The sequence below is a fragment of the Equus caballus genome, chromosome 6, assembly GCF_041296265.1.
Source record: "Equus caballus isolate H_3958 breed thoroughbred chromosome 6, TB-T2T, whole genome shotgun sequence".
Taxonomy (NCBI): Eukaryota; Metazoa; Chordata; class Mammalia; order Perissodactyla; family Equidae; genus Equus; species Equus caballus.
The window spans coordinates 76,352,816-76,375,362 of NC_091689.1; the positions used below are offsets into that span (position 1 = coordinate 76,352,816).

A 22,547-nucleotide genomic window follows, 5' to 3' on the forward strand; every position below is an offset into this window, starting at 1 on the left:
CAAAAAGATATGTCCATGTCCTAACTCCTTGAACCTATTAACGTGACCTTATTTGAAACAAGGGCCTTTGTAAATGTAATTTAATTAAGGATTTGAGATGTGATCATTCTGGACTTAGAGTCGGCTCTAAATCCAATGACAGGCGTCCTTATAAGAGAAAGGCAGAGGGAATTTGTGACAGAGAAACACAGGATAGAAGATCACATGAAGTCAGAGGTAGAGATGGGAGTCACACAGCCCAAGCCAAAGAATGCCTAGAACCACCAGAAGCTGGAAGAGGCAGCTTCCTAAAATCTTCAGAGGCACCATGGCCCCGCTGACATCTTGACTTTGGATTTTTAGCCTCCGCAACTCTGAGAGAATAAATTTCTGTGGTTTTAAGCCACACAGTTGGTGGTAATCTTTTATGGCCACCCTAGGAAGCTACAATGGAAATTCATAGTAATAGAATTAGATATACATTATGAATGAATCATATCAATGTATTTTATACAAACTTGACATACCTGATTTTTTGGCTTTCAATTAGCATCAAGCACTTCATGGTTCTTCTTTGGGTTTAAATAACATTAAATGCTTCCTTTTAACCTTGGAATGTTCTGATCTCAAAAGTTTCTCCCCATAATTTCTGTTGTTCAAGCAACTTTGGGAGAACACCCATAGTGTTGTGAGAGCCGGGGGATTCTAGACTAAGTAGGCAAAGCTTATCATCTCTGCCTTCAAAATGGTGATAGATGCCAGATACCCATTAGCTTGCTTGACGTCTGCCCACATTGTGGACAATAATACATACTTAAGAAAGTTAAATAATGCATCAATGTGACTGCAAAGCACAATTAAGCAGAGAGAGAGTATTACCCTATGTAAGCATGTTTGCTGCTGGCTATATACTGAAATCCAGACATGTACACTCCCTTGGATTTTGAATGGATGGGATATGTTTTGAAAAACTTCATGGTGGCTTTCTGGAAGAGGCATCCCATTTGGAATGTTTGATACTCTTTGATATTCAACACCACTGAAAGTATAAGCTCAAACTTCTTCAATTTTCATTCTACGTCTTACGTTTGCTGAGCTTTCATTTAGTTAAAAGAAATCAGAAGCATGAGATTGTTTTCCTTAAGTATGTTTTATGGCACAGGAGCCCATGATCATTCTTTTCATGACCTGCTATCTCCAGGCCCCATCCCCATCGTCCACCTCAAGAAGTGATGGAGTCACAATGGAATATTACACAGCCGCCATAAATAGTTTCAAAGAATTTTTAATGGCATGGGAAAACGTTTTCTGTATAAAGTTGAGTAAAAAAAAAACAGGATAAACTGGGTGTACACTATGATCCAAATTCGTTCAGACATACACACATTTACATATACGTACATTCAAAAGTGAAAATTTTTCACAAAAGAGCTAAATTGGCTATCTCCAGATTACACATGAATTTTTTCTTGTTAGCTATATTTTCAAGTGTGTTGCTTTATAATGAGCACGTATAACTTTTATAGCCAAAAATAATAATGAAATGGAACCCAACTAATAGCTGGAAGCTAAGAACGATTTTTGTGGGGCTAGCACTACGTCCCTAAGGTAGTTGTTTATTTCAGAAATGGTTTGTAAAGCACATAAATTAATTCAGCAAAAATCTCCCTATATATTCAAGAATACTCATCACTCCAATTACCCCCTACTTGTGTTATTTGCTTTTTCTTCACTCTTCCTACCTATGACGTGTATTGGTTGATCCGAGGCTGAGAAAGTAGAAAGAAAAAAGTAGAAGGTAGAAAGTTAGGGAATTCTTCCCTTGGACTCCTTCTGCCTCTTCTTGGGACCAACGTGGCCTGAAGAGAGGAGAGATAACATAGAAAACCAGCAATACCAAGCAGCTTGTATTTTTCTGAATAGTGGGGCACTTAATAAGCCCACCAGTACCATCACCACCCCTGCTGCAAATGGAGAAATGAGGTTTCTGGAGGATGTCAGGCGATTATTTTTTGCCCCAAATTTACTGGATCCAGGCCCCAGCAGCATGGAATATTTCAAAAGCTGTTTGCCAAGAAGGGTAGATTGCTTGAGGGCCAGGACCACGCTGTGCCTCATATTTGTTTACACAGAGCCTACGACAGTGCCTCACACATAGTGCCCAACGAGTGTTGAAATCCAGAGAGAAAAAACATTTTTGTGGATTTCAGATGCCTGTAGAGGCAGTGCCTAACAAGCTTATGAACACGATGGAATGAGCTTTGTTGCATTCAAGGCCAGCAGAGCTTGATTAAATCATTGGTCATCAAGGGATGGGCCGTGGAAAACGTCGGGGAGTAGTACGTAGCTTTTAAAAGGATGCATCAGAATGGGGAGTGAAGGGGGCCAGAAAGGACATGTGTGGTTTGGAGAAGCGTATTTAATTACGAGTTTATATTTGAAAAGTGAAAAAAGTATGTGTATATGATTCTCAGAGAGTGGAGTGGGGGGTGTGGATGTTGAAGAGGATGTATGAAGTATCTGTCCAAATCTGAGCATGTACCCAAAACTGGCTGGAAAGTATGGCGTGTTCATGTGTATGGATTTTTAAAGTTTGAGAACCACTGGACTAAATAATTGAGTTCCCCATTCAAACCAACTCATTAGTAAGAAAACACAGTTGCTTTTAAACCTCAATGACCGTGGCCTTCACTGTCTCCAGATCCAGTGATCATTCCTAACTTGCTAACATACTTCCAACCCTCTATGTTTAGCTTTATAAAATATTTATCTTTATAAAAGCTAGAGGATGAAAAAAAAAAGCTAGAGGATTGTGCTCACCGATTTTTCTTCTCATCCACTTAAGCTCCATTTGACAATTTCTTTTAAAAATTTTTAAAGACTTTTGCCTCCAGGCTTCTATGGTGCTGGTGCTTCCTAGAGCAGGATTTGAAAAGAAGATGACAAATATACTATTATGTGATCACATGGAGAAAAGAAGTCTGCATCTAGACAGAGGAAAATGCATGGATAAGGACACTGCAGGTGGAGGGAGGGTCAGCAGAGCACAAATTCAGAGAGAAGGGAGACCCCTGTCAATGAAAACATGGAGCTCAGCAGTTCTCTCCGATGATTCAGGTAAGTGAAGGCACATCATGCATATGTGTGTGTGTTTCCTACCCCTAATAATTCATCCAAAGAGTCCTGTTCCTAAGCCTTAAGGCATTCGAAAGAGGAAACCAACTAAAAGATTCATTTCTATAGTCTAGCATCAGGCTAATCGTACAGACAGAAGCCTCTGTTGGGTCTCAGAGCTCAGGGTGAAACCCATGCAAAGATCATCTAAGCGCCAATCAGCCCACTTCTAAAACCTGGGTAATCAGATGGCCATGACACAGATTTTTCTCATTTGATTTTCCAGTTATTCTCAAGAAACATTGGCTATAGATAAGTACTTTATGATTTTTAACAGAGTGATAAAAAAATACAATTCCATTTCACACTGAATCACTCCTATGGGACTATTCTCTATAGAGGCTTCAGGGTTGAAGGTTTTTGCAATTCTTTACTTTCCCTAAACTTCTAAATTAATAGAGAAGAGAATGCGGAAGCGAAAACCATTCCCCAAGTAAGAGATTGTAAAGTACAACGTGCTTCTGAATTTCTTTAAAAATAAATCTCACTGCAATCCCCAAAATGTACGTTTTACAAGGTATCCCATAGCTGGGTGAACACATTCCCCAGGGGTATGCACCCCTGCATGGTGGGTAAGATTTCAAGATTTGAAACTTGAGTGCCAGGGTCCAAATCCCATTTACTGACCTCATGACCTTGGACAATCACCCTAACCATTCTGCCTCAGGTCCCTTGTCTGGGTAAGAGAAATCCTAGGGAGTAAGTGAGTTCATCCACCCTAAAGGTCTGAGACAGTCTCCAGCACATAGAAAGAACCCAATAAATGTAAATGAGGTTAACATATACAAAGAAAAGAAACCATACTCTAAATCATTTTAAGACAAGTTTTAAAATTTAAATTGTTGTCAGCAGATCCCTGCCTCTATTTCCCGCAAACAGGCACTGAGACAAGCTTCTTCTGAGATAACTTTTTAGTAAAAGATCTCGTGATAAAGACACAGGCTGGCAAACACCAACGCAAATTCCATTCATACAAAATAATTTCCTGATGCTGATTCAAACCATTATCTTCTGAAATATCACTTTTTCTAAACCCTAAACCTTCAAAGTCTATAGCTAAGAATGTAAGCAAATTAGAAGCCACTCTTTACATAGCTTTCTAACAAAATTCCACATCATGAACTTCTAATAATGTTTCTTGTCCGCAGATTAATAATAACCTAGTTCAAAACCACATCATTTCCTTTTTCTGCCTCATTTCCTTCAAAGTGAAACAGAATTTTTTCTTGGACCTGGAATAAAAATTTCTAGATTAACTAAGCAAATCGTTACCAGAAATGCAATTTTATAATAACACTATTTCAGGATACTCAAAAACATAAAACATCTGTGTAGTGTTTGTTAATACTATAACCTAATATATATAGTGTATACCATCTAAGTGGAAAATTGAGTCTATAACTAGAAGTGCGAACAGAAATCACTAGAGATTCCATCAGTATTTGTGTTTTGAAGGCCAGTTGGAAGCATTTTAAGAAATGTGACACTTCTTTAAGTCTTGGCCGGAGGTCACAAAGCACTTGACACAGATGTATTGTTTGGCCAACATAGTATTTTAAAATTATTAAACTCAATTATCTTTAGGTGGGCCATGTCCTCTACTTACGTGACAGGCCCTTAAAGGCATTTCATTTTGCAACCCCTGGTTAAGGCCCACCCTTACAGAGAAGAGATCAAAAGAGATCATTAGTTAAATGGGTACCTCTCTCACTGATGGCCTGATAAAGTCCAGAGACTTGGAAATTAAGCATACTAATAATTACATTGAGAAATTCTTGGGCCAGCCTTGTGGCCGAGGGGTTAGGTTCGCACGCTCCACGTCTGTGGCCCAGGGTTTCGAGGGTTCGGATCCTGGGCGTGGCCATGGCACTGCTCATCAGGCCATGCTGAGGTGGCGTCCCACATAGCACAACCAGAGGGACCTACAACTAGAATGTACAACTATGTACTGGGGAGGTTTGGGGAAAATAAGGAAAAAAAAAGATTCGCAACAGATGTTAGCACAGGTGCCAATCTTTTTAAAAAAAAGAAAAGAAATTCTTCTAGTTTGCTTCTTGGATTAATTTTAAAGATGTATTTTCAGCATATGTATCTAGCAGTGGCTCATTTGGTTAGTATTACTGAGCTAAGTTGTTAAAATTCATTTACAGCTGGATGCTGAAAGAAACCAGAAAATAGAGAATTTTTAAAAACATGTTCTTGTGGCATGAAAATTTGGACTAAAGTCTAAATTTTACATTATTTTCAAAAAATTAATACCATTCAGTCAACAGTTGGTTTTTCTTCACACAAAAGGAAATGAATTTGCTCAATGCAATATTTAAAGAGGAACTGGTTTCTACTATTTTAATGAATATATATATACACACACAGAAACATATGCATATATACACACACTCAGGGCACGGACTGAGTCAACTATTACTCTCATTCTTTTCAGTTCCATCGTACTTTCTGGGGGATTCTATTCCACTTACAAATTAAGTCTGAGTCTAGGACCCAAATAAGAGAACACTGGACAGGGTTTCCTAACGCATTAGTTCACGCATCACTCCAAAGGTGTTAGGTTTTAGGCACTGATGAGGCACAAGCTAGCTGGCTTCAAAGTCTAAGTGTTACTAGTTCAGTGTTCTGTTAAATTAACATGGAGGAATGCTTCCATTCAGCAGGCCCCAGGAAGTACAGCCTTGTCTCCAGCTTCTTCTTCAGAACACAAATAGAAGGCAGCTTCCAGTGAATTTGCTTCTGGGGCCAGTGCCCTTGAACTCTCTTGGATTAGTCTTTCTGAAGGTTCTGGCGAATTCTCCCTCCATCTTGGACTCGAGTGCTGTTGGGAGACTTCCCAGAGTGAAGGACACGGAGACGGGAAACCCAGAGCAGATCTCGAGAGGGGATCCTCTTGGAGGCCTACTTCTTGGATACACCTGTTGGAAAGCACTTCCTTTTCTTTGGAATTCCGCCATTTCATCCTTCTGTTCTGAAACCAGATTTTCACCTATTGATAAAACAATTGGACAAAATGATCGCTTATTCCTTGTTACTTCACTTCGGCATTTTAACCTGTAATTTCTCCTACTCTGCCTTCAACAGAATATCTTATTATGAGAGCCAGCCTGGCAAAGTCCTTGTGGCTTTTCACACGGGCTCCTTCAAAAATATCTGGGAAATTACTTTAGTGTAATAGCCCCCCACACACTTATGAAACAAAATGACTGTGGTAAATTGGTTACATCCTGTAAGTCTGACATCATTCAAGACTGATTTAACTCTCTTTGATATTTTAAAACATCATTTAGTATGCGCTAAATTATTTATTCAAAGGAAATGCTATTGACTAGGAATAGATGTGAGTGTTTATTTTGTGCCAGGTGTCAGGCCATGCACTCTGCGTGGATTATATAATTGGATTCTCACAATGCCTGCAAGAAGTCCTCATTTCACATGTAAGAAAACTGAGGGTCAGAGCAATGAACCAGTTCCAGGTCACACGGCTAGCAAAACGGAAGAGCTTAGACTAGAATCCCTGACTGTCCCACTCCAGTGTCCAGGCTCTTATATAAACACTGACCTCATCAGGAACTTGTGGACACTAAATTAAGAATACATTTTATAATGCTTTGATAAATTGCAGGCTTTATACTGTTTCCAGGTTTGATGACTCCCAGGATTTATCAAACTCAACAAATTAGGCTCAATAAATAACAACTGATTGTAATTAATCCCAGAGTGCTTATGTTGGTGATTTTTAATTTGAGCCATCCCATCCGCCTCACCCCACCTGAGTATCTCTACTATTAACCTCTCTCTTTATCTACTATGTAGTCCATGGTGCCTCAGCAGAAAACTTCACAGGTGGTTTCCTGGTATCTTCAAAGCCAACCACATTGTTTTCCTGTGCGTTACATTGCATCCTTACAGGAACAATTTAGATTTCTATTTTTAAAACAAAACCAGGAAAATTTTTACCTAAAGAAATAATTATTAAAGTGTATCAACCAAATATTTCTCTCAATAAAGGAAAAACTTCTACCTGAGATGGTCTTTCCAGATGGGCAAAATAATTTCTTCCTTCTTTCAACTTGATTGGCAATGTTCAAAATGGCTACAAAAGATTATCTACCCCAGGTAATTGAGTGAAAAGACTGCCATCTCAGTTACAATCCTGTGATTAACGCTTTTCACAAGAAAACACTCCTACCGTGTAGGTACCAGAGCATTTGGCTCTATGCATGAACTCATTTATTCTTTGCAGTGGGCATTTACTTCTAGAAACCCTGTCAAGTATTTCTAATGGGTTTTCACTAAGACAGTTATTTGTTCCCATTGGTGATTCCTTCTCATCACATTCATTATTTTCTTCTTCCCTTAGCTTTTCTATATATCTAGAAATTTTTTTGAGTGATATCTCAATTAAAAAAATCCCAAAAGCGGCCGGCCCCATGGCATAGTAGTTAAGTCTGGTGTGCTCTGCTTCAGCGGCCCGAGTTTGCAGGTTTGGATCCTAGGCGTAGACCTACACCACTTATTGGCCATGCCAATGGGTTGGTGGCAACCCATGTATAAAGTAGAGGAGGACTGGCACAGATGTTAGCTCAGGGCTAATCTTCTTCAGCAAAAAAAATATCATGAATGAAGTTTTTTCACAATCAGTGGTATTGAGACAAATGTATATATTTGGGTAAAATCATAAAATAAACGTTCTACCACTCAACACATACAAAAACAAATTTCAGATGGATTAAATGGCTAAACATAAAAACAAAACTATAAAAGTTCCAGAAGAAAATATGATATCATCATTATAGTCTTGGGGAGAGGAATGTTTTCTTAAGCATGACATAAACCACCGAAGCCACAAAGGAAAAGACAGACAGAGCTGATTACAGAAAAATGAGAAATTTCTGTACAAATAAAAACATCATAAACATATGAAAAAGCCAAAAACTACCCAAAAGAATTAAAAGCAGAGACCCAAAGAGTTACTTGTACACCCATGTTCATAGTAGTATTATTCACAAAAGCCAGAAAGTGGAAGTAACCCAAGTGTCCATTGATAGATGAATGCATAAAGAAATGTGGTACAGACATACAGCAGACTATTATTCAGCCCTAAAAAATAAGGAAATTCTGACACATGATACAACATGGATGAAACTTGAAGACATTGTGCTAAGTGAAATAAGCCAGTCACAAAAAGACAAATATAGTATAATTCCACTCATATGAGGTACCTAGAGTAATCAAATTTATAGAGACAGAAAGTAGAATGGCAACTGCCAGGGGCTTGCGGCAGGGAAGAATGGGAAATCATTGTTTAAGGATGCAGAATTTCAGTTTTGCAAGATGAAAAAAGTTCTGGAGATGGATGGTGGTGATGGTTGTACAACAATGTGAATGTGTTTGATGCCACTGAATTGTACACTTAAAAAAGGTTAAATGGGGGGCCAGTCTGGTGGCATAGTGGGTGGGTTCACTCACTCTGCTTCAGCAGCCCAGGGTTCGAAGATTGGGATCCTGGGCACAGACCTACACACGTCCATGTTGGAGTGGCATCCCCCATACAGAATAGAGGAAGATTGGCACAAATGTTAGCTCAGGCCCAATCTTCCTCACCAAAAGAAAAAAGTTTAAATGGTAAATTTTATCTTATGTATATTTTACCACACACACACACAAAAAAAAGCCACAAATTTGGAGAGGATTTTTCAACAGCTGTGACAAGAAAATGTTTAACCATAACATTTCAAATATTTTGATTAACAGCCAAAATAATTGCTACATATCAACAAAAAGATAATATGATAGAAAAAAATGGTGCAGCCATGAAAAGGCCAATTCACAGATTAAAAATGGCCAGTAAAATGTTTAAAAGACCCTCAAGTTATGGTAATTTGGAAAATTCAAATTAAAAGTCAACAAATACAATTGCCAATAAGGTTGCCAACATTTTAGAAGTTATCAATAATGGAGGATTTTCAAAAAGGGACTGTTTATTAGTAAGCATGAAAATTTTATATAGTTTAGTATCATGATACAATATCCTATTTGGAAAGGAATTTTTTAATCTATCACAATTTAAAATGTACATAAACTTTAACACATAAATCCCACTCCTAGGTCCCTTTCATACACGAATATTTGCAGTGCATAAAGGTATGCAATAGTGAAAATTGGAAGTAACTTAAAGTTGAGGATGGCTAAATGAACTATGATATAGCCACATAATAATCTGTTATGAGACATTTACTAAAAAAGAATGAAGCAAATCTCTATGTACTGACATGGAAGCATGCATCCCATGACATCTGAATGAGGGGGGGAAGCAAAGTGCAAAACCATGTGCATTGTCAGCAGCTTTATACATAACAGCCAAAAACTGGGAACCATCCAAATGCTCCCCATTACAATGAATAAAGTGTGGTATGCCGTATAATGGACACCACACAGCAATGAGTACGAATGAGCTACAGCTACACGCAACAACAGGAAGGACTCTCATAGACGTAAGGTCAAGTACAAGAAGCCACATACAAAAGCATATGTACTGATTGATTCTATTTATACCAAGTATAAAAACAGGAAAACTAATCGAAGTCAGGAGAGTGGATACCCTTGGAAGGAGCGGGTAGTGACTGGGAGGGGATATGCAGGGGGCTGCTGGCCCGGTGGTGATGTTCTTCTGCTTGATCTGTGTGCTGGTTACACAGGTGATTTGTATTGTCTTTTAGAAGAAGTCAAAATATATGCAGAGTATGATCCCATTTTTACTTAAAAATATATATACACAATTCTAGGTCTCAGCTTCTTCATTTGTAAAATAGGGGTCATAAAAGTGACCACCTCATGGGGTCATTGTAAGGATAAATGACACCAAATGCAAGGGCACATGGTAGTCATTATGCAAGTGTTTGTGTGGTTATATGTTTGTGCATATACAACACAAAGATAAATTTATTTTAAAAATACAGTCATGCACTGCACAGTGACATCTCGGTCAACGACGGACCACACACACGATGGTGGTCCTGTAAGATCAGTACCATACAGTGTGGGTGTGCAGTAGGCTATACCATCTAGGTTTGTGTGAGTACACTCTGTGATGTTTGTACAATGATGAAATTGCCTAATGACATATTTCTCTGAATGTATCCCTGTCATTAAGCGACACACAACTAGAACATGATATAAATATCATACCATGATATGTCAATAAATTCAAACAAGAACCATTTACAAATGACAGTAGTAACCAAGGAATTGGATTGGAAGAGTAGATGAGTTTTTATTTTTAACTTTACCAATTTCCCTTTTGTTTCAATTTACTGTAATAAATACCATGTATTAGTTGTGTAATTAGATATATATACAAATAAGAAAATGTTAAATGGCTTCTGAGATGTTCATAAAATTCAGTAAGATAAAGATCATTCTTGAGGCACTTGAATTTTAAAAACAATATAATCAACTCTGTAAAACTATGCACCTGTGGATAAGAAGTGGAAGAAGATATACAAATAGGAAACAGTTTGTTTTCTTGGAGTGGAGAGATTATGGTCATCCCTTCATAAACATTCTTTTTTTTTTTTTTTTTGAGGAAGATTGGCCCTGAGCTAACATCTACTGCCAATCCTCCTCTTTTTGCTGAGGAAGACTGGCCCTGAGCAAACATCCATGCCCATCATCCTCTACTTTATATTTGGGATGCCTGCCACAGCATGGCTTGACAAGTGGTGCCACGTCCAAAGCGGAACGTGCACACTTAACCGCTGCGCCACTGGGCCAACCCCCCTCATAAATATTCTTTAATACGCTTACTGAAGTCTCTTTTTGACAGTCTATTTTTAAGAAGACCATATGTACTATAGGAGATTTTCACACTTTCTCAGAGCACTGTCAGATCAAACCTGGCCACTTTTCATCTTTTAACACCTACTTCAAGTTCCAACACAAGCAGAGGGCCCCCAACCTCCCAAACCTGCACATTTTATCCCCTCTGACTCTGGAGCCTCCCATCCATACCAATGAGATGCAGCCCAGGCCTACCAAGCCCCCATTTGGTCCTCACTCAGGCCCACCAACTCCTCTGAGGATCAGACAGTCCTGTCACTAGACTTCCCAGGGGTATGTGGACCAGTCAGCCCTACGACTGTCCTTTCCGGAGATGGGGGGGATTAACGTAAGGCTCCAGAGAGAGACATAACTTTGAGGACCACTGATCTAGCTCCTTTATTTGGCAGTGTATCTAATCTACAAGCTATACTGCCTATACCAGGCAGTATATCCAACCTGTATTATTGTCCTGTATTGTTCTCTAACTGTTCATGAGCTTCTGCTTTGGTTTTCCCAGTTGCAAGGAATATATTTTGATCAGTATTTATCAATATTCCCTCTTACTGCCCACCTATCACAGCATCTTGCACACAACAGACCATCAAGATACAGCTACTGATTTATCTGTCATATATACAAAATCGCTCTGTGACATAGATCGAATTCCTGTATTTGTCCCTGTTTTTTAATTGGGAAACTGAGGCACAGGGCAGTCAGGTAAGGTTATGGAACCATTAGTACCACACAACATGGAAAGCACAGACTGGCTGAGCTGGGCCAATTACCCTCTACCACACCACATACTCTTTCCTATGACCAGAGAAAGTTGTGGTGGGGAGGAACACAGATCGCTTCCCTAGCTAGGGAAAGGAAGCAAGGTTATAAGATTTTCATCCAAAAATAACCGGTTTAATAAAATCCAAACTTAGAAACCAGATCATTTGTATTGAGGGAAGAACAATAGAGCATGTGGTTAACACAGGGCCTCTGCTAGCCCTTCAACGGTTTCATGTTAATTCAAAAAATCCAGGTGGCTGTAGCTCTGCACCAGGAAAGCCAGCTTAGTAAGCAGAGTACCTATTGCATTTCAGTTGCTGCCATCTCCCTCAGCCAAGTGCCCTTGTGCAGTGAACAACCTGCATAACAGGACATGGTGGCTCTAGGTCACGGAGAATGCAAACTCCAGAGTCAGGTTGCCTAGGGTGGGAGCCCAGCTCCAAAGCAGCTTCATTATGTGACACGGGATCTATGTTTACTTCTCTACATTTCCTCATCTGGAAAATGGGGATGCTTATTTCATATGGTGATTATAAGAAGGATTAAACAGGAAAATGCTAGTGCCTTATACCATTAATTATTTATAATAAGCAGGCCAATCTCTACCTGGAGTATTCTACACTTCCCAAAAGGCCAGAAAGTCTCATTCAAAACTATATGAAACTTCAGTATACAAGAAAGATTTGTAAGTTTTTCAAATGTGAAATTACTTAACTGTAATTCACATAAGCCCAAAGTGCAAAATAATGAAATCCATTTAGAGGTGTTTATGAGTCGCTCTTTCATACCTTGATTTTGGATTGAAACGAACAAAAAGACAGGAAAACTGGTTCCTGCTTTTGTAGGGAATTATGTGGCCTGCTTTTCTGAAAACAGAGCAAACAACTTAATGATGTAAATGCACCTCCTTTGCATTTCTCTTCCTTCGGGAAGAATCAATCAGGGAAAAACCTAGATCTCTCAGCAAATGAACCTATTTCCAGATAGGAATTGTGACATATATTTCCACCAACCAAAAAATTAGGAAATTATTTCAATAATGCTTCAGAGTCCAGGACATGCCTCGTAAAGCAAATATCTGCCAAAGGAATGGATTTCATTGTATTGCGCTTCGGGAGCAGTGGACATCTTTCTGCCCATCAGTACCTGCGATTCCTTTAGTCCCAAGTTGATGGCAAGTTTCTTTCTGTCTGTTTTGCTGATATATTTCTGCTTCTGAAACATCTTCTCCAGAGCCTTTCTCTGGTCCTCAGAAAAGACAGCTCTTCTTAAAATACCCCTCCGGGTTTTGGAATTAGAGTCCTGGGTCAGGAGAGGCAGCACACTCTCTTCTCCTAGACGAGAAAAAAAGACACAAAAGCCCAGTTAGCTTTAGTGAGAAGAAGTCGGCTGTCTTGCCCAGGATGGCACCCTCCTTCTCTATACCATGGCCAAATTCTCTCACCTCTGAACTCTGCACACTCAGAGCAGAGCTTCTTAACCTCTTTTTGGTCGTGAACTCTGCTGAGAATCTGAGAAATACTCTTTGCTCCCATTACGAGAAAATATATATGCTGCGGGGCCAGGCTGGTGGCACAGCAGTTAAGTTCACACGTTCTGCTTCGGCAGCCCGGGGTTCGCAGGTTCGGATCCCGGGTGCGGACATGACACTGCTTGGCAAGCCATGCTGTGGCAGGCGTCCCACATATAAAGTAGAGGAAGATGGGCATGGATGTTAGCTCAGGGCTAGTCTTCCTTAGCAAAAAGAGGAGGATTGGCAGCAGATGTTAGCTCAGGGCTAATCTTCCAAAAAAAAAAAAAAAAAGAATGCTTGCCTTCCCAATTTTATGTACTATGTCAGAAAGTCCACGGTCCCAGGTCACAAAGCTCCAATGCAGAACAAGTAGTAAGTGGTTTAAACACCTCATTTTTCTCTAATTCTTCCTTTATTTATTCATTCATTTATTCTCTCAACAAATTTTTGAACACTTAGCATATGCCAGGCACCCTGCTCAATGCTACACATTGAGAAATAAGACGGATGTATTTTATTGCCCTCAATACCTGAAAAATTGAGTGGAAGGTATTTATTGAACTAGTGTCACAAGTGTGATGAAGTGTTCCTAAGGAGGGTGCCTTGGGAGCACAATGCAAGGCATGTGATCTTAATCTGGGATGTCAGGGAAAGCTTGCAAGAGTCAGAGATGTTTAACCTGAGAAGGGAGGTTTGGAAGACCCCACTCACCACCCTCCAATTCAGCTGAGCATCAACTCCTTCCGGTCAGAGATATTTAATACTTTTTCTGCCTTTTTCTGGCTAGCACAACACTGGCTCCCACCCTCTGAGAGTTTCATTCATCATTCATCATTCATTCATTCACTCATTCAGCCTCCCAGTTTTGGTAGGCAGAATACTGGCCTTCCTAAAGATGGCCAGGTCCCAATTCCCAGAACCTGTGAATGCGTTACATTACATCACAAGGGGAAACTAAGGTTGCAAATGGAATTACAGTTGCTAATCAGCTGACCCTGAGATTAGGAGATGGGCCCACTGTAATCACAAGGGATCTTATAAGTGGAAGAGGAAGGCAAAAAAGGAAGTCACAGTCAAAGAGAGATTTGAGGATGCTACATTTTTTGATTTGAAGATGGAGGAAGGGGTCACGAGCCAAGAAATGCAGGCAACCACTAGAAACTGGAAAATGCAAGGAAACAGATTCTCCCTTTGAGCCTCCAAAAGGAACATAGCCTGGCTGACACCTTGATTTTAGTCCAGTGAGACCACTTCAGACTTCTGACCTCCATAACTGTAAGATTTGTACTGTTTTAAGATGTTAGGTTTGTGGAAATTCATTACAGCAGCAAGAGAACAATAATACATTGGGTATCAGGCTCACTGGGCTAACTGCTAAGGAAACGAGGCAAACAGCACATGGTCCCTGGCCTCAAGGCGCTCACCTTGTCATGGGAGGACTGGCACAAGAACATCATTCTAGAATACAGGCACCAGGGGAGCAGGGACTCCAGTTTACAGCTGTAGCTGGTATGCATTTTAGTGCTTAATAATTATTTCTAAATAAACAAGCAAATCTACAAAATGCTCTGGCATCACAAAGGAGGAAATGATGAGTTTGAGAAAATAGTCAGGTTGAGCCAAGTCTAAAAGAACAATCCAGTTCAAGAGAGAAAGAACCAAGACCAATCCAGGCAGAGTGACTAGCATGTCTAAAGCACTAAGGCACAGAGGAAGAAAGTCTATCCAAGGAAAACTAGGCAGTCTGCAAGGCTGGGGAAGGGCATGCAGCAGAGGGTGCAAGCTGGCTACCATATCCAGCCTGTAGATGGGCTTTGTTTGGTCCTAGAGTGTTGGTGAAGAATTCTGATTTAATTGTCCACATTTAATACCTGGGAGGTTCCATAGGAAGCCCAGGTCTACAACGTCTCTTCAAAGGTAACCACAACGGGCTCACCCTCCCACAAAGAGCTTCCAGAGTGAGTAGCAGGTGTCCCCTTTAGATGAAGCATGTGGCCCCCAGTTTGTCACAGCCTCACCTAGCTTACTTTTTACCTGTCGGGCTCTTGAAGACATTTGGACCTCTGGCAAAGAGATTACGGAGTGGAATGGAGCCAGATCATAGAGAACCATAAGGGGCTGGGACATTATCCAATAGGTAGTGAAGATCAATAGAAGATGTTTAAGCAGGGTGTGACATGATAATAATAAACATACACTGAGCACTTACTCTATACTGTTATACTTACTCTGTGTTAACCCTAACATGCATTATTTCATTTAATCTTCCCAACCAATCTATGCCATGAATGCTACTATTATTCTCCCCAGTTTCCAGATGAATAAAATGAAGCTTACGTAGCTTAAGTAACTTCACCCAAGGTTACCTGGCTAGGGCTTCAAACCCAGGAAGACTAATTCCAAGACAAATGCTCTTAAACCATACAAGATTGACACAATCCGACTTGTATTTTAGAAGGAAAATGTCAATAAGTGAATAAATCTTGTCAGTTCTACTTCTGTAACATGGTAGCTTCCTTTCTTATTTGTCTAAAAGACTGCAAACATCTCCCTGCTAGTCCTTCAGCTCTGAGTTACACCTCACTCCAGTTCATGCTCACATTGCAAGAGGAACCACTGGCCTCTCCCTCTTTCCTTCCAGCTCTGTAACATTCGCATCTCCCTAGAAATGCCATAGCCCCCAGGGTGTCATTAAGCCCAACTCTTTACAAAGGTCTACTTTTATTGATGCCCTTTCCATTCATCCTCTCATAGGATCTTGGTTAATTCTCCATTCACAGCACCATTTTTTTTTGCCTGTTTCATGCCAAGGTCATATCTTGAAGTCAGGTTTTGACAACAGGATTCACGATTTCTTTATCAAAGATTTAAATAGTTTTATGTAATATTGGTCAATAATAAAATATCCTAAATATCCCGATATGTTCATCTCTTTCTAAACGCTTTTCTTCTATGAACTTTCCTCGGTATAGAGACCATGGAATTGGCCCTTCTGCATTATTTCAGAGCACAAATTCACCTGTTGGGACGATGTCTCTCTAGGAAGCCTGAGGACAAAGGACTTTGAGTGTGGCAGAACTGATTTTAGAACTCAGCACTTACCTGTGTGACTTGGAGCAAGTTACTTAGTCTCTTTCAGCTTATCTTACAGGGTTGCTCTAAGGATATGACGAAATAGCACACAAAAATTTCAGTGGCTAGCCTAGAGTAAGGATCCCACAAATCTATTTTACTTCCCGTTGCTGGATTTCATTTGATTCTTATAAGAACCATATGCCACAGGCATCCTCCATACAGATGAAGCAGTGTTCAGAGCAGTTAAGGTCCAAAGCTACAGAAAGGACGCAGAGCTCAGCTGGTAGCAAGGCCTTCCGAATCCAAACTCTTGGCTCCTTCCTCTGCCCCACACTGCCTCTTTACTCAGGCATGATGGGTCAAAAACGGGAAGGAAGAAACACTTATAAACACAGCCAGAGCTCCTGTCTGTGACTACAGGCTTCTGCACCCTGTCTTGGACCAGTGTGTGAGCCTAGGCTACATGGCATCTCCTACACAGCCTGGTAACTGTGTCCTCAAATCCCAGCATGCCCTTCTCACTTGATATTTTGATTCTGGCACTCTTAATTTGTAAATGTATCCAGCCTGCCATTATTACAGCCAAATGTATTAAAAGTGAGGGAAGAAACTTAACCAAAGGTAAAAAATGCATAAGTACATTATGCTATATCCACTTGGTGAAATTCTAAAGAACCATTAAAGATGAGGGCTATGAAGCCCAGGCAACAGCGGAGATACATATAATACACATAAGATACATACTATGCTTACAACTAAGTAAAAACACAGAGGAGAAAAAGATTGAAAAGGAAAAAGTAAACACTAAGACAGGCTATTGTTCTAGTTATGGACAAATAATTCACCTCCACTCTACATTTTAAGTCTAGCTCTATTTTCAAAGGAGAACAAGCAAACTCTGCAGCAACCTTTTTGGGAATAATCTGGCAGAGCGACTGAAGATGAGTCCAATCCATCCTTCACATGCTCACAGTTGATAAGGAGAGGTCTGAGAAGAATACAGACAGCCGCAGTACAGTGAAATAAATACCCGCAGGGCAAGCACAGAAAGCATTTAAGCTCCAGAGAGGAAGCCACTTAGACTTGGAGGCCAACAGACTAACTCCTGAGAGAGAAGAGCAGCTAGAATAGCAATTCCTCTTGCAAGCAGAGAAGAGGGAGTAACATTTGCAGATGGGTGAGTGGGGTGAGGACAAATGTGAAGCATGGTGGATCTAGGAATCTCACACAGCTTGGTGTTTCCAGACTGCAGAGTATGAATGGGAAGAACACAGGAGATAAGCTGGGAAGGTAGATTAGGGCCAGGGGTGACTGAAACGAATTAAGGTTATAACTTGCCATAAAAGAAAGACTTTCAAGGAGGACCTAACCAACTTAGCATTTTAGAAAGGCCAATGTTTTCTGAGTTAATAAAACTTTTTATATCTATATAGACATACAAAACAAATTTATGGACCAAAAGCCCAGCTTAAAAAAATCTACATATATTTTTCTCTAAGTACAGGTTTTACAAGTACGGGTCATGATTCCACTTGTTTTAGCCCCTTGTTCACCAAGATCTACTTGTTTAAATAAAACAATGGGTAACACATCTAAATTGCCCCTAACACTTTTTATGAAAACCCATAGGTTTTCCTGATGAGCTATTTTTAAGTAAAGAGAAAGAAGATTGCCATCAAGGGAATCTACAAATAAATTATTCTCACCAATGTGGTACATACTAACACTTTGGGGGGCAGGGACCCAAAGCACACCTCAGTCTCTGAAAGAGAGATCTGGAGTGGTTATGAGGGTCACAGGGTTAACTCCTGGGTCTGGCCCTCAGGTTTCAGTGCCCTATGACAAACATCAATACAACCAACGAACGAGAAAAAAATATGGCAAAAAAATATCACATTCTTCCTTTCTTTGCTAGTCATCTGGTTTTTCTTAGCGTTGCTCTCAATACCCAGATCATGCTTGTTTTCATAAAGTGATGGCCTTGGGTTCCTACAAGATGCCATCTCTACCATGGATGCTCCTTTCCATGTCTCACCCACGAGTCTTTTATGGCTCTCTCTGGATGGAATCATAAACCGCATGATGAAGCTACACCATTTTCATACCTTCTAAACCTATGAACATGTGCTCAAATTTATGCCTACAGAACAAACATACGGACTTCACGAACTTGTTGGAGACAAAAAATCTCTCAGAAGCTACTGAAAAGTCATAAGCAACAAATATCTCTGACTATTCCTAAATTCATGACACATGTCCGACTAGTATGGAAACTTCCAGGTGACAAAAAATGAATAATATAAAAATAAAAATAAACAGATACAGAGTTTAAGGCATGTAGTAGAAAAGAGGCTTTAAAAGCCAAGGCCACCAAATACAGGTGCTACAGGCTTTACCAATTTGAGGATATCATTATTACTATTATTACTGTACAATGTGGTTTCCATATATATCTGGGGCTCAACATGTGCTCACATATGTGCCAGCTACATGCAGCGTGTCATGTAATCTTTACAATAACCCCCAGAGGTAGATATTAACAGCCCCAATTTCCATAGGAGAAAACTGAGGCTCCAGAAAGTTCAGTCGTGCAATTGAGGTCATGCATCAAAGCAGAGTGAGGCCAATACATGCTCTTTAAAATTACACCAAAGATTGTCAAAGCTATGAGCGGGCAGATAAAGAGGTTGGGAGGTGGGGAAAGTCGTATTAAAATGGCAGAATGACCTCAGATCCAGTTTTCAAAGGCATAATTCCCTGGATCCTGACATAGCCCCCAAGCACCACCCCTCACAGAATCCCTGTGTGTAATGGCCCTCGTGGAGGGCACTACAAATGGAGGTGGGCTGTGTGTGAATGACACTGTTGGGTGGGGGGAGCAATAGAGAAACACAGCATTAGATAAACCAGTGGAAGCCTCTGCCTCTGCCTTTGCCTTGACCTCGAGGAAAGAGGTCTTAACTCTGAAGACAGGGCATTGCTACTTATGAGAGCCAGCAACCTAGAGCACAAAGGGGGACCCAATGCAATCACTATCTAGACACCAGCCCAAGAGTAAATAGATGCAGCTCTGCCTTATCTTGTTCCCCCTACAAGCCAACAGAGTCCCGTCCCATAAACAGTGTGCTAGCACTTTGTGTGATGTTTAGACTCATCTTGACTCATTTGAATCTCTGGATTATTGATCCCATTTGGAGTAGTTTCCTTTGTCCTACGTCCTTTCACCTTATTGCTTCAGGCAGTTCAGTAAAGGGTTTTGAACCATTCATGCCCAGTGCTGCCCTTTGCTTCATGGTAAGCTTCTGGACCCTGCCAGGGCATGGGCCTCGCTGTTTCCTGTTCTCCTGTTCCAGCCTCTACTCCCAATCTGGGCTACCTTCGGATCACAGCAACTCAAACAGTGAAATATCATGGCCACTACCAATAAACCAAGTTGTTTCAGGTTGTCTTTCTCAGTTTACACAGGCCTTCTGTATTAAAAACTAACTGATAACCCAACATCATTCTGACTTTGCAGGGAAGTTATATCACAAGTCTATGAAGCAATACTGAATCTAGACCCCTCAAGGCTTTCAGTAAAAAAACTTAAGATTATTTCAGGATAGCTCAAGTCAGAGATTACCAACAAACCTTTCAGAAACAGAATTCTTTCATCCTTTTCTATAGATTCAACAGTAGCTTCTCAGAGCAAGAAGAGACAAGAGGTCATCTGCTTAATCCTGGCCTCCCCACCAGGCCAGCTAAGATGCCGTCAGCCTCCATTAACTATGTCCTCAAACATAAGTAATTTCGAACCCTGAGTCTGTGTCTCCTTCCCGAAGACAGCTTTCCTCACACACGGGATGGTTCTTGTCTGTCGGCTCCTCTTTCTCTGCAAGAACACTCACAACTTGTTACTTCCCGTCGCCTATCTTTTAGGCATTTCTCAATTTCTCTCCCGTGAAGAGCTTTCTTACCCTTCTTATTTTGAAGTGTGAAGATGTGGTGTGAGTGTGTGTGTGTATTTTATGTAATTCCTCTGGATTTGAGGTTTGGAGAGAGAAGATAGAGCGTTTGCCTGGCCCCCCCTATTTAAACTAGAAGTCTATGTTCCAATCGCTATATAATCTAGTATTTGAGAATGCTATACAATAATACTTCATTATCATACAGTTTGATTTGCTAAAAATTTTTCCCTTACATTAAGCCGAAATTCAACTTGCACTAAACTTCACTCATTGGCCCCAATTCTATCCTTGATATTTATATTGAATACAGTACATCTAATTTGAAGATAATTCTCATGTCCTATTATTTTTCTTCCCCCCTAGCCTAAACGTACCCAATTGCTTTCAAAACTTCCTGACCAGTCATATAGACCCTTCACCATTTTAGTTGCTGACCACCTCCTGACCTGGTTTTTCTATGCAAATTTCTCCAAAGTGCCTTTTAAAGTGGGCCTCCAGAACTGAATAGGTGGTGGCAGTCAGACCTTTACAGAGCCCAGGAGGACTCTTAACTCCCTTGTTCTGGAGACTATTTCTAACAGCACAATCCAACATCCCCATATCATACTGAAGACACATATTGAGCTAAGAGAACAACCCTTTGCCACTTTGTTCTATGCAGCCACTTCTCTGCCTCCCCTATTCTGTACCTGGCACACTTGTTTTCGAGATTGTAAAATCAGGACTTTACCAGCTGCTCTATTAGATTTCATGTTATGTTCAGGCAAGGGCTGCAGACAAGATCAGGGACAAACACCCTATAGCACCAAGCAACTCCCCTCCCCAGCCCCAGCCTCCACTACTTCTGAACATTTGGGGAGAAAGGAAACCTCATTCCACGAACAGCTGCCCAAACACTTTCACTGCCTCTGCAGAACTGCTGAATAGGACCGTCAACTTGGAAAATCCATTGTCTTTGAGTCTCCCACTCCTTTAACTATTCTCCCTGGTTGACCGAGTGTCATTTATCTATGGAGCCCCCCTCCCTTCGCTATTGAGAAGTCACAACCTAGATTCAACTTATCGCACAAACTTGACTATGTCTTCACCAAAATAATTAGGCTTCTTTCTCTTCTTAGAACAAAATGCTGCATCCCTCTGAAGACTTAGAGGGCTGAAGATAAATCCTTATAAAAGAAACTTTCACGCAGCCTTTTGTGGACTTCCACACATCTTGGTCAGTTTCCTCAGCCCACTCACCACTCCAGCTGAGAGCAGCAGAAGAGAACACAGCCAGGTCAGGCGGCCAGAACACTAATCAGAGGCGTTGCCCATCTTGGACAGTGACACTCACAGGACCAACCTACATCCACAATATTAAAATAATGTCCCCTCCCTGCAGCCTTCAACAAAATCCTAAATTCAAATTTGGAGAGTATATATATTACACTCTAAGCTTTAACAAGGAAGGGAAGATAGTAAAATGATCTCAAAATGTAGACTATAAGTTCATCTCCCAAGAAAAAGGCAGAACAGTTTGTCCCAGAAGAATATTTCGCCATTCCTATTCTTATGATGCTGCTCCAAATTTAAACTTTGTCTTTTAATGTATAAAGTTCTAAAAAGGTCAAATTCAAGTTGGGTACTCAAAGACAACACAAAATAATTACCTGATTAATTCAATTAGCTAGTCTACATGAATAAGACTCCTATACTTTCACAGGTAGTTTTTTTTTAAGGTCATTCTCTGCATAATTTCCAGAACTTTCTATTTCATTTTAGCTGAGAAATATGTTATTTTGAAAAGAACCTTATGGATGTAATATCAAAGATTTTCCTTACACTGCTTTGGGGGAGGGAAGAACTTTTACCACTGCCTTTTAACTTTTCTCCACTGTAACAGTTGTGCTTGAATAGCCTATTAAGCTATTTACTATATATGAGCCGCGCACTGGATGACTGATTGTTTCCACATTGCAACAACAAGTCAATCATAAATCTAAAAGGTTAACAAGAAAAACCAAATCAACTTTAAACAAGTAAACCATGTCAAAAAGTCAAAATGATATTTCACTTGCTGGTTACAGACATGTTGATCTGATCAACACTTTTGAAGAGAGTGACATCAATACTTCGAAACAGTGATGAGGGCCACTGATTCCATCACTTATTAAAATTTTTTAGAATAAAACCTTAATTTTGGCTGTCCAGGCTGAAATTTAATACCAGATTATTTCGACAGTTTGTTTTCCTTCTTTTGTACAATAGGAAAA

General features: G+C 40.2%; 1 protein-coding gene across 2 annotated transcripts in view; it reads right to left on the reverse strand.

Annotated features, from left to right (window-relative positions):
- Positions 1-1,248: 1,248 nt before the first annotated feature.
- The window catches only part of DBX2 (developing brain homeobox 2), a 39,314-nt gene continuing 18,015 nt past the window's right edge, over positions 1,249-22,547 (reverse strand). For both annotated transcript variants that reach the window (XM_023643419.2, XM_023643420.2), the window contains 2 exons: positions 12,907-13,094; positions 1,249-6,148 (listed from right to left, as the gene is read on the reverse strand). In XM_023643419.2, the coding sequence (XP_023499187.1) occupies positions 5,816-6,148; positions 12,907-13,094 (521 nt within the window). In that variant the 3' untranslated portion in view covers positions 1,249-5,815. The remainder of the gene's footprint in view (positions 6,149-12,906; positions 13,095-22,547) is intronic.